The following is a 16841-nucleotide window of genomic DNA, read 5'->3' as shown; positions in this document are numbered from 1 at the left end:
GCTTGGCAGGTGACGATGCCTGCAACCAAGGCCTACAACTGGAATTTGATCTGCAGGGGCCCACAGGGTGGATGGAGAGGGCTGGCTCCGGCAGGTTGCCCTCCAGCCTTCACGTGTGCACTGTGGCATGCACGCACCCTCCCCCACAATGTATAAGCATTGCTTTGTTTTTTTTTAAATTAAGTGTATGCTGGGTGTGGTGGCACACGCCTTTAACCCCAGCAACTCGGGAGGCAGAGGCAGGCGGATCTCTGTGAGTTCGAGGCCAGCCTGGTCTACAAAGTGAGTCCAGGACAACCAAGGCTATGCAGAGAGACCCTGTCTCGAAAAACAAAACAAAACAAAAAGAAAAACCAAAATTAAATATACAAGTAAGTGTATTAGTATGTACGCTGTCCTGTAACATGTTAGAGGAGTGGGATGAGAATGTCTGTCTTCTTTTGCTATGTGACTTTGCTTCCTTAAGTATTTATAGCTCTATCCACCCATTTTCACTGTCATATAATGTATTATCACATGGCTAAGCCATTGCATTCCCCACATACATCTGACTTGCTTCAGTGGTTTCCCCCCCCCCCCCACAGGAATAACAGTATACACTTCCTATATATCCTGGCGAATGAGCTCTACTTGTTTCGTTGATGTGGGTAAGGATGGACTTGTTAGGCAGTGTATATGTATAACTTCAACCTCATAGTAGCAGCAAATTGTTGTCCCAAAGAATCGTTCCAATTTATGTTTTCCCCTAAATAGTGGAACGGTTTTGGTTACTCTGCACCGTTGCCGATGTTGACATCACTGGCTTAACCAATATAATGGCTATGAAGTGCTGTCTCATATTATTTAGTTGTTCGTTTTAAAAGTTTATCTATCTATCGTGTACACATGCTATGGTGTGAGTGTCGAGCTTGGAGGACAACTTGCAGGTATCGTTTCTCTCTCTCCGTTCACGATGTGGGTTCCTGGAATAGAACCTGGGCCATCAGGCTTGGCAGCAAGCACCTTTATACCAGAGCCATCTTACTGGCCCTAGATGTTCTTATTTTTCTATTGAGTTGCTTGGTTTTTGTTTTTCTGTTCTTGTTTTTTTTTTTCTTTTCTGTTTGTAAGACTTTTTTTGTTTGTTTGTAAGACTTTTAACATAGTCTGGACATTAGCTGAGCTTGGTGGAGCAGACCTGTAATCCCAGTTATGTGGAAAGATGAAGCAGAAAGTTGGTGAATTCAAGACCTGTCTGACCCATAGAATAATTTAAGGTCAGCCTGGGCTATTTAGTTAAACCTTTTCTCAAAAGAGAGAGCTGTAGGGGCTGGAGAGATGGCTCAGAGTTTAAGAGCGCTGGCTATTCTTCCAAAGATCCTGAGTTCAATTCCCAGCAACCACATGGTGGCTCACAACCATCTAGGATGAGATCCAGTGTCCTCTTCTGGCCTGCAGGCAGGATACTGTATACATAATAAATAAATAAAATCAGCCGGGTGTTGGTGGCACACACCTTTAATCCCAGCACTTGGGAGGCAGAGGCGAGGCCAGGCTGGTCTACAGAGTGAGTTCCAGGACAGCCAAGGTTACACAGAAAGGGCTGTAATATTCACAAACATGGCGAATTTTCCTGTTTCCTTCTGTATCCTTTAACAAATTTGTTTTGCTAGTTTTAGCTTTGTGGTTTTTGAAATAGGGTTTTGTAGTTCCCTCTGGCCTTGAACTCTCGGGTTGGCCTGCCTCCACTGACCCTCGAGAGTGCTGGGATTACAAGAGAGTTTGTGCTCCTCAGACAGGAATCTAAGCCTTACGCAAGCCAGCCACTCTACCCAGCTGACTCTCAGGACCGTTTAGTTATCTCTTTAAAGATTTGAACTCATTTCTGTAGCTCTTACCAAATAGTTGGCTATCTTTATTCACAGGTATTTCATTTTTTATGCAATTATAAATTGTATCTTTTTTTTTTTTCAAAAAATGGCATGCTGTGTTTATCATATGTAGAAATATAATTGACTTTCACAACCTTGCTGAATTCGCAAAATGTTCTGATTTGGGAAACTTTCCTCATTTCAACAACTGCTGAACTGCTGAATTGATGGTGGTTTGGCAGCAGATTTTGTTTGCATATTCTTTCTTTGTTTTTTGTTTTTTTGTTTGTTTGTTTGTTTGAGACAAGGTCTCTCTGTGTAGCCTTTGCTGTCCTGGACTCACTTTGTAGACCAGGCTGGCCTTGAACTCACATTGATCCGCCTGCCTCTGCCTATTCTTTCTTTCTTGCATGCTCCTTTCTTACTGTTGATCAGCAGTGGTGACCTTTTGTGCCCAGTATTATTTCTGACCTTACCAAGATCACCTTCTACTCTTGAACATCATGTGGGATTTTGTTATAAGGCCTCTTCTCTAGGAAGTTTAATATTTTAAAAATCCAGTCAGGTGTCATGCCACATGCCCAGAATCCCAGCACGTAGGAGGTAAAGGCATGACCATCCTCGACACTCTCTGAGGTTTGCCTCTTTATGATTGATAGGGGCCTCCAATCTAAGTCGTCGTTGTCATCATCATCATCATCATCATCATCATCATCATCATCATCATCCTGGCAGTTATCCTGTCCACTCAGTGTTGTAAAGAAATGCCAAGGTATAAATCTTGGGTCAATAAGGAAACTGGCCCCTGGGAAAGTGCATCTCAAATGGTAAGAGAAAAATAGGGACAAACATAAAAAAGAAAAGTTGCCCTTAGAAGGAGTAGGTAAAACTGGGCATGTCACTCTGGAATCTGAGACAGGAGGATTTAGAGTTAGAAGCCAGCCTGGGCTGCACAGACCCTGTCTCCAAAAACTGATAAATAATAAAACTCTTTTGAAAAAGAAGGAATATATTGTGAATGAGGCTGAATGCTAATTCGAGGTAAGCAAGATGAAAACCAAAGTGTCATAAGTTACATTAAATATTAAGTATTTAACTTAAAATGTTGTGACCTCCGAGGTATTTTTGTTTTTTTGAGACTGAGGTTTCTCTGTGTAGCTTTGGCTGTCCTGGACTAGCTTTGTAGACCAGGCTGGCCTTGAACTCACAATGATTTGCCTGGCTCTGCCTCCCAACTGCTAGGATTAAAGGCGTGCGCCACCACACCCAGCAACCTTGGCGGTATTTAAGGGTAATGGCCACAGCAGGCAGATTAGAGGTGAAAGGAGGTCAAACCAAAATGGTAGACTGAGGACACATGTCTGCCTTTCCTTCCAACCCCGACCCAAACCTAACTGAAAAACTACAGAATGCCATCCGTGTATCTGAGATCTAAGACAGGAGCTTTTGTATCTCAAGAGAGCTTCAAACTTACTATATAACTAAGTATGGACTTCAGAGGAATGTTAATTCAGAACATGGCTGTTCTGGCAAGAGATCACATCAGCTGGGAGAAGAGTGGGAGCCAGAACAGCTGAGTTGAACCAGCCAGCCCAGAGTTCAGAAAGAACAAGTAAGGGTGAGCTTATTAAGCAGTAAATCTCAGATGCTGAGAACATTCTAGGCCTAGATTAGATTGTATGGAGGCTAGAAGCTTCCAGGACTAGGCCTAGGTTAGCAGACAGAGGCAGTAAGCCTCCCAGACAACAATAGAGCCAGGAGAATAAAAGTTACTTCTTTTGTTTTGTTTTGTTTTTCGAGACAGGGTCTCTCTGTGTATCCTTGGCTATCCTGGACTCACTTTGTAGATGAGCCTGGCCTCGAACTCACAGCGATCCGCCTGCCTCTGCCTCCTGAGTGCTGGGATTACAGGCATGCGCCACCACTCCCGGCTAAAAGTTACTTTTTAATGAACTTTTGTTTCTTCCTCCTCCACCTCCAGAGTTTGGAGTTAGAACTGTGAACCTTCAAATCTGGTTTCTTTGGTGCTGGGGACCAAACCCAAGGCCTCGTGCATGCTGGGCAGGACTTTACCAGCCTCAAATCAGACTTTCAGAACTGTCCTTAGAGTAGACATCCCATATGGAAGACAGGCACCAGCCTTATGAGTCTTGATGCATGTACAAACTGGAGGTGTCCTCTTTAAGATAAATAATGCTACCTCCTGAATAGACAGTAAAGGCCTTGGAAGGGTCCTTTAAAACCTAAAGATTCACAGAACATCTTAAACAATATGATTGGCAAGGAAATCTTTAGATCCAAACAGTCATATCCCAGAAAAGATGGACTAGGTACTAGGAACTCTTCTGGGCAGAATCAGATGGGAAAGACCCAATGGCTAGGAGAGGACCCCAGCAGTCAGCGTGATTAACTTGGGGACTACATTTAAAGAGCAGCTGTGCCGGTCAGGGCTTCCCACTTTCTTTGCTTGGGCTGAGCACCAAGCACAGCCCTGAATACAGGAGCCAACGCAGCAAGTGTGTTCTAGAGGAGCCAGGGCAGTGGCCCAGATAGCTAACAATAGCCAAGAGGGTTGAGGTGTTTCTGGTACACAGTGTCCACCTATTTGAAATCACAGCTGCCTCTCCCCAGCAAACACCAGAAACTATTGTCTCCTGTAATCAGAGCCGAGAGCCCTGAACAGGCAAGGGTTTCAGACAGCTCAGGAAAATCAATGCCAAGACACTCCCGGAGGGAACAAACAGAAGGACTCATTCTAGAAGGTTGTAACTTAACAGGGTCCAGGGATGACTCATTTGGTGAACTGCTGTTGCACAAGGCTGAGGGCTTGAGTTTGGCTCCTCAGCATGCATGTTATAACCTAGGCATGGCAGCATGCTGTGGTCCCAGGCCTGGGGAGGTGGAACAGGGTGGAGTGCTGGGGCAAGCTAGCCAGCCAGAGCACTCAAATCAACTCTGTGTGCTTCATGCCAATGGGAAGCCTGTCCTACACATACACACACACACACACACACACACACACACACACACACACACACATACACGTACATAAAACATGCACACACATGCATACCACATATGTACATACACACACACATATATACATACATACGTATATTCATACCTACGTACATACATAATAGGGAGGGAGGGAGAGAGTAACTGAGGAAGACACCCAATATTGACCTCTGGCCTCTACCTGTGCAAGCACATAAGCAAGCAAGCGCGCACACGCGCGCGCGCGCGCGCGCACACACACACACAAACTCCAACACAGCAGACAAAATGAAGGAATAAATTATACTTTTAAACATGTAACACAAAAAGATTTCAGTACATCAAATTGATGACAACAAAACCTGAAAATCTGTCTGTCTGCTCATTCAATATCAGTTGAAGGCATTTATTGTGTAGCGGGAAGTCTTCAGAGGCCCAGATGTCCTCTAAGGAAAGTGAAGTTCCCTGAAATACCACATTCCAGAAAGGAGATCAGATAGTAAGTGATAGCTTTGGTAAATAAGCAAGTTGTGTAGTAATCTAGACACAAAGGCAGTGGGTCGAAGAATGAATGCGTTTCTAGGAAGAAGCAATTAAAGTTTTGGCCAGGTGAGCCTTGACCAAAGTAATTTAGTCTTTAAAACATATTGTAAGGGATGAAATTCAGCTGGTCAAGTGTTTGCCTTGCAGGCACAAAGCCCTGGTTTGTGCCTAATTGTAGACTAATTCAAGAGGTGGAGGCGGGAGGGTCAGAAGTTCAAGGTCATCTTCAGCTATGGAGAGTTTGAGGCCAGTTTGGGATTTTAAAAAACCCCGTCTCAAGAGATAAATGAATCCTGAGAGGTAGCTGTGGTGAGCTCAAGCATAATTCCAGCACCTGAGAGGAGACTCGTGAAGCCACGGTCAGCCCTGGCTTAGGAATTGCTTTCCTCCTCCTGTTCGTCTTTTTGCCCTTGCTCTATGTAAATTTAGCTAAGTGGTAAGGGGTGGTCTCAGTGTCTTTATAGGAGACACATGTTTATTTGTGTCTAAGTCACCAACTAGCTTTCACCTGAGAACTCACACATTTGTTTTCTTTTTTGTTTTTGAGCCAGGGTCTGCGACACCATGCCTGGCTCTTTTTTCTTTTCTTCTTTTATTTTTTGAGACAGGATTTCTCTGTGTAGCCCTGGATGTCCTAGACTCACTTTGTAGACCAGGCTGGCCTCGAACTCAGAGAGTTGCCTGCCTCTTCCTCCCGAGTGCTGGGATCAAAGGTGCACACCACCACTGCCCAGCTCACATATACATTTTGTTGTTGTTGTTGTTGTTTGAGACAGGGCCACATATACATTTTTTTAAATCAGAATGTAAATTGTTTTAAACTACAACATCACTCCGAATTCTTGATGGCTCTTGTGGCTTTCACAATCAGGGAAAGAGACATTAATCACTTAAACCTACAAATAATACATCATCTGCAGATTCTAGGAAGGGGAGGGACCGGGCTAACAGAATAATAGAAGGTGCACTGGGGACTTTGGAAGGACTGGGGCAAGGTTAAAAGAGGACTGAGTAATCACTCTCTTAACGAGCACTGTTGCTGGTGAGTCAGAGCAACACATTCAAATTATACTTAGAACTTGCTAACGTGCTAAGATGACAAGTCACAATATTTACCCAAGTCATGTTTTAGATGCGCTAGTAATCCAACAGTGGACCGACAGTGATAGGCAGAGGCGGCAGGGAGACCAGTTAAGTCTGGAAAACGTATTTCTTGAGTGTCTTCCTTCCCCGGCTTGACTGCTGGCCAAATGAGCAGGCTTGGCCAGTGACTCCAGCGTTAGAAGGTAGGTTTGGATCTGCCCTGTTTCCCCAACCCAGTGACTCATTTCTTCTGAGCCGTGAGTCACGCTGCACACCTCCTGCCATTCTGTGAGAGTCATGGGCACTGGCATTCTGGAAACTTGGAGTAAGTGAGGGAATCTCTGTGAAGCCATTGCCTAACATAGGTAGCTCTGTGGTCAGATGTCTCTCTCCCTTCGGTCCATTTGTTGCCTCTGCCCCCTCCTTTCTCCTCTTCTTCCTCCTCCCCCTCTCTTCTCCTCCCCCCTCCCCCCTTTTCCTTATCCTCCCCGCCCCCCTTCCTGTGCAGGAATTGAGCTCCTGTTATCAAATGCTAAACAAGCCTCTGGAGCTTCCAGTCTCCAGCCTAGATATTTTTGTTTACATGGGTTACAATTACATAGCCTGTTAGAAATGAAAACTACAGAATGTTCCAAATATCCATTCCTTTTATAATAATAATCACATCACTCTAAAGAATTTGATGAAGCATATTTTCCAAATCAAAAAAGTTTAGCAAGAAGAGTGGCATTGCTTTAGTAAGTGTTCATGTGATGTGTGTGTACATGTGTGTGCAGCTACATGTGTGTGAGAGCATGCATATTGGAGGCCAGAGGTTGACATCTGTTATTTTCCCTCCACTTTATTTTCTGAGACAGACTCTCTCACTGAACCTGGAGCTTACGGATTCAGCTAGATGGGCTGGCCAGTGAGCTGCGGGCATCCACCTACCTGGGTACACCCCCCCTTCCCTGCCCCCCCCCCCCCAACTCAACATGTTTGCACAACAGGCACTTTAACAACCAAGCCATCCACCCAGCCCTGTGGCACATAGTTTTACAGTTCTCTTTGGTATCTAGTTTAAAGGAAGACAGCTGGCTCTTGTATTGGCTTCTGCGCTCAGCTGATTGTAATGTGCTATTTGGGCTGAAGTCACGGTACTGGACTGAGTCTCAGTCCTGAGCGGGAGGTCAGAAACAGAAATGTTTTATGACCTTTTCAGATCACGGCTCCCTAAAGGTTAGCTGCAGTGGGAAACCTGAACCCTAGCAGAGAACTTTTGCCCTCCATTGTCCTAAAACTCAGTGGATCATTTTGAACTCCGCACAGACAGTATCTTCCATCTGCCATTGGAATATGAATAATACAGATATTCCAAAAGTAACACATTTCTTCTATGGCATACAGCCCACATCATTTGTTAAGTCATTGATTTAATTAAGAAATAAATAAAACTTAAAGATAGTAGGAATCATTCTCACTGTGGAAGATGCAAACGTTTTCTAATTTCTCCTGGAAAAAAACAGTTTTTTAATCCATGGGCAACAAATGCTGTCAGTTGTTCTTTGCTTGAGATGACAAGCTTTCTCCCTTTGACCTGTGAGAAAAGGCCTGTAGAGTACCCCTGTCTGAGTTTCCATAACCTATTAGTCATCCTGTCAAATTAAAAGGCTTCATGCATTAAACAGTTAGTTTAAACTTCAATTCAAGTATAGCACAAGTACCCTCTCACATGCAGCAGAAATGCCTTATACCACATCCCACTCTACTATCCGGAATGTTAAAAAAAAAAAAAAGTAGACTCAAGGTTACGATTCAATAAGAAGTTGCTGGATGAGGTAGTCTACACCTTTCATTCCAGCGCCTAGGAGGCAGGGGGTAACCTGATCTACATAGTGAGTTCCAGGCTAGCCCAGACTCTATAATGAGACCCTCCAAAGGGGGGAGAAGGGTTGATAAAAACAAATGATTTTTTTGTTGCTCTGTCAAAGTCTGCTCTGTGTGGGTATGCCGGGCCCAGCACTACAGACTGTGACATGCTTCAATTGACATGGCTGAAACGCTCCAAGCTCTCTTTACTTACTGTGGCTTTTGCCCATCAGTGTAAACCAGAACACAAAGGCAAATAATCTCACTTTTGTCCTCACAGAAAGTGAGAGACCTTAGTTCAGCGATATGCTTGGGACGCTGTTACTTAGTATGCTAGTGTAAGCTATTTTCTATTGACTTCTGTCTGTTGGCAGTAACTTAACATCGCTACATTAGACCAGCACCACTGTCTTCTCTTTTTCTGTTGCCTCACTATGTTGTCACATTGTTATATCAAAAAGTACTTAGTCTCAAAAAACAAACAAACAAATAAAAATCACCCGTGGGCCTCTCATGATGTAAGGAAGGACCCAACTCCCACACAAATTGTCCCCTGACCTCCCTACATGCTATGGGGCACACACAAAATAAATAAATAAATGTAAAAAGAAGTCGGATACATAAATAACAAAATACCTGATATAATAAATGCCATACTAATTGTTGTTATATGTTGTTGGAAAAATAATAACTCAAAAATTCTGTGCATCTCAGTGCAGATATGGTTCTTCATGGAATCCTCGCCTGCATAAACTACAGCTGCTGAAGGACAGACATAGTGTTCATTTTTACCTAATTTATTGTTGACTTGGCTCTCTGCGGTAGTTTCTTTTATCGATGGGCAGGGCTCTGAGGGGCGGGGTTCAAGATAAGGTTTCTCTGTCTGGTCTCTAGACCAAACTGGCCTTAAACTCACAGAGATCTGCCTGCCTCTGGAATTAAAGGCGTGTACCACCATCCCTAGGCTATTGGTGGTGGTTTCTTTGTATTTGTTTGGTGTGAAACAAAGTCACCTCAATTTTACCAGTAGTTTGTGAAACTTCAAAATGGCCTGGTGTGTGAAGCGAAGCCCTTCAATTTCCCCCAGAGAAATCCCTCCTGAAGCCCTGCTTTCTTTCCCTTGCTCTCCTCTGAGAGGGGGCCTTGTTTCCCTGTAGTTCAGCCTTCCTGGGCCTGACTGCTCAGCTGAGGGGCAGTGACATGGGGTGGAGGCTCATTTTGCAAATTTGTAACCTTTCCCCATGTTTTACACTCCCTGTCCTCTCCCCTGTTGTCAGCAATCTCAAATCTCCACATCCCTGATTTCTGGGACTTGGCTGCATCAGTGCATCTTTCACTGACAGCCTGGAGGAAATACTTGATTTGCAACTCTCCTCCGTCCTCTTCTGTATGTGCATCTTCCCACAGCTCCTAAAGGCTAGCATCTGCTCTCACTTTCCTTCTCGTTCTTTTGGGTTGTGCAACTTTATGCCTTTAAAAAGCTTTTTCATTCTGTACTCTCAGCATTCAGAATGTGGGGTCAGAAGGGTGGGGAATTCAAGGTCACTCTTGTGGTCTTTGTTTGTTTGTTTGTTTTCGAGACAGGGTTTCTCTTTGTAGCCTTGGCTGTCCTGGACTCACTTTATAGAGCAGGCTGGCCTCGAACTCACAGAGATTCTGCCTGCCTCTGCCTCCCAAGTGCTGGGATTAAAGGCATGCGCCACCAAAGCCTGGCTCATCCTTGTCCTCTTAACCAGTTTTTAAAACCTGTCTTGCCTACAAGAGACTCTATTCCAACACCCCCAAGCAGGAACAACAACAAGAAAATCTTTTTAGTCTCATTTGATGGGTGTTTCAAGTGGAAAGTAATGACGATGAATGTGCCCAATACAGTGTTTAGTTGAATGCCCAGTATTTACACCTGGTCACAGCTGTGTGCTCTGGGAGACATGTGAGTCTGTCTTGGCAACTGCAGGTCCTATGTCTGCTGTTCAGAGACAGGCAGTGAATCTGGTGAGGCAAATAAATACTCATAAAACATTAACTTGTTTGACAAGTCCATCAACACTTTTTTCTGGGGAATAATTTTATCTTGGGTAGCCCAGTTACTTAATATTTGTTTAACATTAGGAGAGTGCATTCCACAGGAAGCAAAAGCCTCATTTAAACACCCCCAGATCTATCATTTCTATAGGATGACACATATAGGATGACACGTAATCTCATACAATCCTGATCAGCACCATTAGCAGGCAGGTGCTGAAAATGACCAGGAACCCCTGTGGTGGTTTTGTAAGCCCAGGCCACCCCTCCTCTGGCAGCAGAGTTGGCTCAGTAGGATACATAGTACAATCCTATCTCAAGGACCTGCAGGAAGATGACTCATTGGGTAAAAGCACCTGCAGCGAGGCCTGATGAACTGAGTTCAATCCCTGGGACCTACCTAGTGGAAGGAGAGACCAGACTACCACAAATTCTCCTCTGACCTCCACAAGCATGCTGGGGCAGGCATGCTTCCCATGCAAAAACAAAAAACAAAACAAAACAACTTTTTTTTACAAATGTAATAAGACACCCCCCCATCAATTAAAAACAAACAAACAACCGGGTGGTGGTGGCACATGCCTTTAAATCCAGCACTCTGGAGACAGAGGCAGGCAGAGCTCTGTGAGTTCGAGGCCAGCTTGGTCTACAAAGGGAGTCCAGGACAGTTAAGGCTACACAGAGAAACCCTATCTCAAAAACCCAAACAACAGCAACACCCAAACAAACAAATAAATATCCATGGTAGAGAAGATCTCACTGTGCGCACAGACTAGAAAGGTCCATGAGGCTGAAACAGAAGGAAGGTGAAGTTAGAAAAAAATACTAATCATTGGTGGCAAGCGTAGCCTTCTGCGGGAAGTGATAGCTGAACCACATGTCGATGGATGAGTTATATTTAAAGTTACAGAAAATCAGAGGAAGGGAGATTAAGAACCTGGACAGAGGCTTGAGTATCGGCATGACCGTGATGTATTTATGGAAGAGTAGAGAATGGCTTGACTGTGGGAGGTGACAGATGTGATTTCTAGAGTGTGCTTTAGAGTCTTGCTTCAACAGCCAGGCTTGGTGGTGCACACCTGTAAAATCCCAGCACTCGGGAGGCAGAGGCAGGCGGATCGCTGTGAGTTTGAGGTCAGTCTGATCTACAAAGCGAGTCCAGGACAGCCAAGGCTACACAGAGAAAGACCGTATTAAAAAAAAAAAAAGAAGAAGAAGAATCCTACTTTATCAAGTGGTATGGAGGTGGATGGAGCTAAGCCACTTGGGGTTAAGTATATCTTAGGGACCCATCTATGTCAACACTCAGGGCTCCTTCTCATCCTTTTTGAAGCTGAAATGTTCCATTGTATGGTGGCTGCACCTTGGTTTGGAGAACAGCAACCTTATGATGGACAGTTAGCTTGTTTCTAGTCACTTGCTATTCTAAGAGTAACATGTATGTTCTCTTGTTGTATGCTTGCAAGTCTCTCTGTACACAGATTCCAATGAGATGGTAGGGTCCAAAAATAAGGTATAATTTTATCTGTATTTTTAATGTCTCTCCACAGTCCTATTTTTCTTTTTGGATTTGTATTTTTTTCTTTTGTTGTTGTTTTGTTTTGTGTGGGAGGGTTGTTTGCTTTTTGTTTTTTTCAAGGTAGGGTTTCTCTGCATAGCTCTGGCTGTCTAGAAACTCATTCTGTAGATCAGCCTGGCCTCAAACTCAGAAATTTGCCTGTCTCTGCTTCCTAAGTGTTGGATTAAAGGCATGCACCACCACTACCCAGCTTGAATGACTTACTGTTTTTCACTGTCCCTAATGTATGTGAAATTGATCAAAAGATTTTTCCAAAATTGTTGTGTGAGAAATTGTATTTGTTTAATTTCAATGTTCATTTTTTTCTTATCATGCACTTCCACATTTTATTTTTTTCTTTTTAGAAAAATGCATGTTTTTAAAATTATGTGGCCAGGCGTGGTGGCTCACGCCTTTAATCCCAGCACTCGGGAGGCAGAGGCAGGTGGATCGCTGTGAGTTCGAGGCCAGCCTGGTGTACGAAGCGAGTCCAGGACAACCAAGGCTACACAGAGAAACGCTGTCTCAAAAAAAAAAAATTAAAATTATGTGTATGTGTCTCTGCATGTGAATGCAGGTGCTCATGAAGGCCAGAAGAGGGTGTTGGATCCCCTGGAGCTGGGGTTGTTACAAGCAGTTACCAACCACCTGATATAGATGCTGGGCTAGATTTGCAGTCCTCTGCCAGAGCAGTACATACTCCTAACCCTTGAGCCATCGCTCTCCAGCCCCTAAAAAAAAAAAAGAAAAGAAAAGAAAAGAAAAAATGCTATATGTAGTGAAAGGGTCTAACTAAATATACATTCTATATTAAAAGAAAAGACCAGCCAGGCATGTGGCCCACACCTTTAATCCCAGTACTCAGGAGGTATAGACAGGTAGATCTCTGAGTTTGAGACCAACATGGTCTTAGTGCGTTCCAGCTCATGTAGGGCTACACAGTGAGACTCTGTCACAAACAAACAAACAAATAAACAAACCATGCATCATCCATAGAAACATTTAACTTGGGCTATTTACTGGGGCTAGACCAGTCCTGGGAGAAGTAGTAATAGAATAAATTAATTTTATTTCTTTCTTCCTTCCCTTCTTTCTTTCTTTCTTTCTTTCTTCATTCTTTTGTTCATTCTTTCATTCATTTGTTTTTCAAGACAGGGTTTCTCTGTGTAACCTTGGCTGTCATGAACTTGATTTGTAGACCAGGCTGGCCTGGAACTCACAGTGCTGGGATTAAAGGCATGCACCACCATGCCTGGCCTAAATTAATTTTCTTATAGTGTCAGACACAACATAAGTGCATTCAACATCGTAAACACTTATTGCCTCTCCGATGCTCTCTACGTAAGATAAAGCAACACTTGGTGCACACTACAAAAAGATTAGGAAGGACATCTGTATCACAGACCCATCTTTGTGAATGATAGTGTTTGTTTTTCTCAACATCTCTCAGTTGTATGATTCTTTAGAAAAATAATAAAAGAAGTTATACAAGTGACTGGAGAGATGGCTGAGAGGTTAAGAGCACTGGCTGCTCTTCCAAAGGTCCTGAGTTCAATTCCCAGCAACCACATAGTGGCTTACAACCATATGTAATGAGATCTGGTTCCCTCTTCTTTTATGCAAGTGTACATGCAGGCAGAACACTGTATAAATAATAAATAAATAAATATCTACGTAAAAAAATAAGCTATGTGTGAGTTTGTATGTAGGAGTGCAGTGCCCATGGAGGACAGAAAAGGATCACAGCCCCTAGAGCCAGGATCCCAGGTGGTGTGAGTTACCTGACCTGAGTGCTTGGAACCAAATTCAGGCTTCTCTGCAAGCAATGGGAGCCCTTGACCCACGAGCCAGCTCACCAGTGTAATTTTCTTTCTTTTCTTTTCTTTTTTATTTATTTATTTATTTATTTATTTTTATTTTATTTTATTTTTTGGTTTTTTGAGGCAGGGTTTCTCTGTGTAGCCTTAGCTGTCCTGGACTCGCTTCGTAGACCAGGCTGGCCTAGAACTCACAGAGATCCACCAGCCTCTGCCTCCCAAGTGCTGGGATTAAAGGCATGCACCACCATGTCCGGTTTACCAGTATAATTTTCAATAGGAGTCACATAGGTGTGCTTTATTTAAGGATGCTTTATTGGATTCTTCTATCTGTCTCCACCCCAGTCCCTTCCAACCCCCCAACACTAGGTAGATGCTGACCAAGGGCATCGGGTTCCTTGGGGCAAGTTGGACCTTGGCTGTCAGGAGATTTGGTTTCTTCTTCTGACTCAAAGTTTGTCAGTTTCTTTCTCAGGCAGTACCTGGAGCCATTTCTGCTATTGAGCCTTTGATACTGTTACATTTTATTCCTTTGTTTTGGTTTGGTGTTTATCCCAGTTACTTTGAAGCAGGGTCTCCTGTAGGTCAGACCAATCTCCAGTTCACTGTGTAGCCTAGGATGACCTCGAACCTCTGACTCTGTCACCTCCACCTCCCACATGTTGGGGTTCCAAGTAAATCCCACCATCCCTGACAACTCTGCTGTTTTACCTGTGCCTGATGGCGGTGATATTCTCATCCTTGCAGGTGGTACTGTGAAGGTAAGGAGCTAGAACATTCTCCAGACGTTCACATCGTGCAGGCGGGGAACCTGCACTCACTGACCATCGCTGAAGCCTTCGAAGAGGACACAGGACGGTATTCGTGCTTTGCTTCCAACATCTATGGGACAGACTCAACTTCTGCTGAGATTTACATAGAAGGTAAAGCTAAACACTTTTAGAGCATGGCATGCACTATGGAAATATAATCATCTGTAATTAAATAAACATTTGCCTACTCAACCCATCTGGACACTGGAGATGACAGCTATAAATCAAGCAGACATAAATCTTCAGATGATGTCCCGATGAAATAATTACATTATAATGGGAGAAACAAGGCCAGGCGGTGGTGGTGCACACCTTTAATCCCAGCACTCGGGAGGCAGAGGCAGGTGGATCTCTGTGAGTTTGAGGCCAGCCTGGTCTACAAAGTGAGTCCAGGACAGCCAAGGCTACACAGAGAAACCCTATCTCAAAAAAAAATAATAATAATAATAATGAGAGAAATGGCAACCAAGTGAGATAAATGATGATAAATACACAGTATGACAGAAGAAATATAAAAAATAAATAGGAATTGTGTGTGTGTTGGCTGTAATTTTAGATTAGGTGACTAATAAAGACCTCACTAACCAGCTGACATTTGAGAGGAGACCCAGAGGAAATAAAGTGGTACTCACAAGAAAGTCAAGAGAACCTCACCTTGGCTGAGAAATCAGCAAGTGCAGTAGTGCAGAGGTGAGAGAGCATCAGTTTTGAGGTAGAAATGAGCCAGTGTTGGGCCAACGAGATGCCTCAGTGAATAAAAGCCTGGAACCTGAGTTTGATCACTGGTACCCACAGCGGAGGAGAGAACTGGTTCCAAAAAGTTGCCCTCTGACCTCCATGCATGCCCCCCACCAATAATAATAACTGTAATAATAATAGTGATGATGATAATAATAATAATAATAATAATAATAATAAACAAAAACAATTTAAATAAAATAGGAAGTGTTGAGTTAACATGGCCAGAATAGAGCAAGTAAGATGTAAGTAACAGAAGCTTGAAGTTCAAGATGAGATTGAGGTGGAGGGAGGCAGGCGAGCAGATCCTAAGTCCTAATCAGTCATTGCGAGGATTTTGCTTCTGAGTAACGTAGGAAATTCTGGAAGGTTCTGAGGAGAGACAAGATACAACATGACTGTCCCTAGCTGCTGGCTGAGAGTGAGTACTGTGGGGAGCAGGGTATAGAAGTATGTTAAGCACTAGAGGTGTTTACAACAGTTCCAAACGGGAGTCACTTCAGAGGAGAAATCAATTTGTAGTCCTCAAATATCTGTTATGCTGTTGTTCCTGTTTGCTCCAACCTCTGAGTTTTACCTGGGCACTCTGCTCTAGTACTTTCCCCTGCCCTACATACCTTAATGTGCGCCTTGTCTTGAGCACTTACATATTATATGATTATGAAATAAGCACTCGTTTGCCAAGAAGATAGCACAGAACTAAGCTCATATTTAACAAACATAGGTCGGAATGTCTTCCCTGTTTCCAGCCTCCAGTGTTTGCAGTACAATAAACGGCTCCTGGTTTAGCTTTACTGTGTATTCCTAGAATTTACTACCTTGGGGAGTAAATCTAGGAGCAGGCATCCGGCAAGAGAACTGAGATTGCATTGCTGTTTGTATTTGTATTCTGACATCTGGATATAGAACACTCCCACTCCCAGCTTGTAGGATGATTTGTTAATAGCAGGACAGGACGGAAGAACCCCCGCCTACACCTGCAGTGTTTGGAGTCCGGAATAATCCCCTCTTTCACCCACTCTATGAGGATTTGTGAAGACCAGGGAATGCCCGCAAAGACTGCCCTCTTAGTCCAAAGTCCTTAGCGGGTGTTGTTCACACGGGAATTCAGAGCATGGCCCAGTTTATTTGACCTGTGCCACTTAGTAGGCATATGTCCCTGATGGATGCCTTCCACTTCTTTGGGTCTGCCTTTCTCCTTTGCCAGACTGGGTGTTCATGTGAGGAACCACTAGGTTGTTGCTAAGTCTAAGATTCCTTGTTAGGTCTTCAGATGCCTAGGGATATGGTGGTCTTAAAAATCCCATCTCTTGTATTCCTTTCTCTAGGAGTCTCTTCCTCCGACTCAGAAGGGGACCCCAACAAAGAAGAGATGAATCGGTAATTCTAAAGCTTGAACACCCTCAGACGTCACGAGAACCCTTAATTAATGTCTAGAACTTGAAGGAGGTGGTTCCATGGGAGGGCCTAACATTTCAAGAAAACATACGTATGTACATATACGTGGGCAGATTTGGGGAAGACCCAATTTGTTTTTGCTTAAATCCAGCCCGGCAGATTAATTTAAATCTTC

General features: G+C 43.7%; 1 protein-coding gene across 1 annotated transcript in view; it reads left to right on the top strand.

Annotated features, from left to right (window-relative positions):
- The window catches only part of MYPN (myopalladin), an 87710-nt gene that overhangs the window by 15841 nt on the left and 55028 nt on the right, over positions 1-16841 (top strand). The window contains exons 3-4 of the mRNA XM_084751925.1: positions 14466-14641; positions 16597-16648. Of these exons, the coding sequence (XP_084608051.1) occupies positions 14466-14641; positions 16597-16648 (228 nt within the window). The remainder of the gene's footprint in view (positions 1-14465; positions 14642-16596; positions 16649-16841) is intronic.

Source organism: Acomys minous (genome assembly GCF_964271855.1).
Source record: "Acomys minous genome assembly, chromosome: 13".
Classification (NCBI taxonomy): domain Eukaryota; kingdom Metazoa; phylum Chordata; class Mammalia; order Rodentia; family Muridae; genus Acomys; species Acomys minous.
Note: the sequence above shows the minus strand (reverse complement) of the source record. Positions and strands in the feature narration are given on the sequence as shown.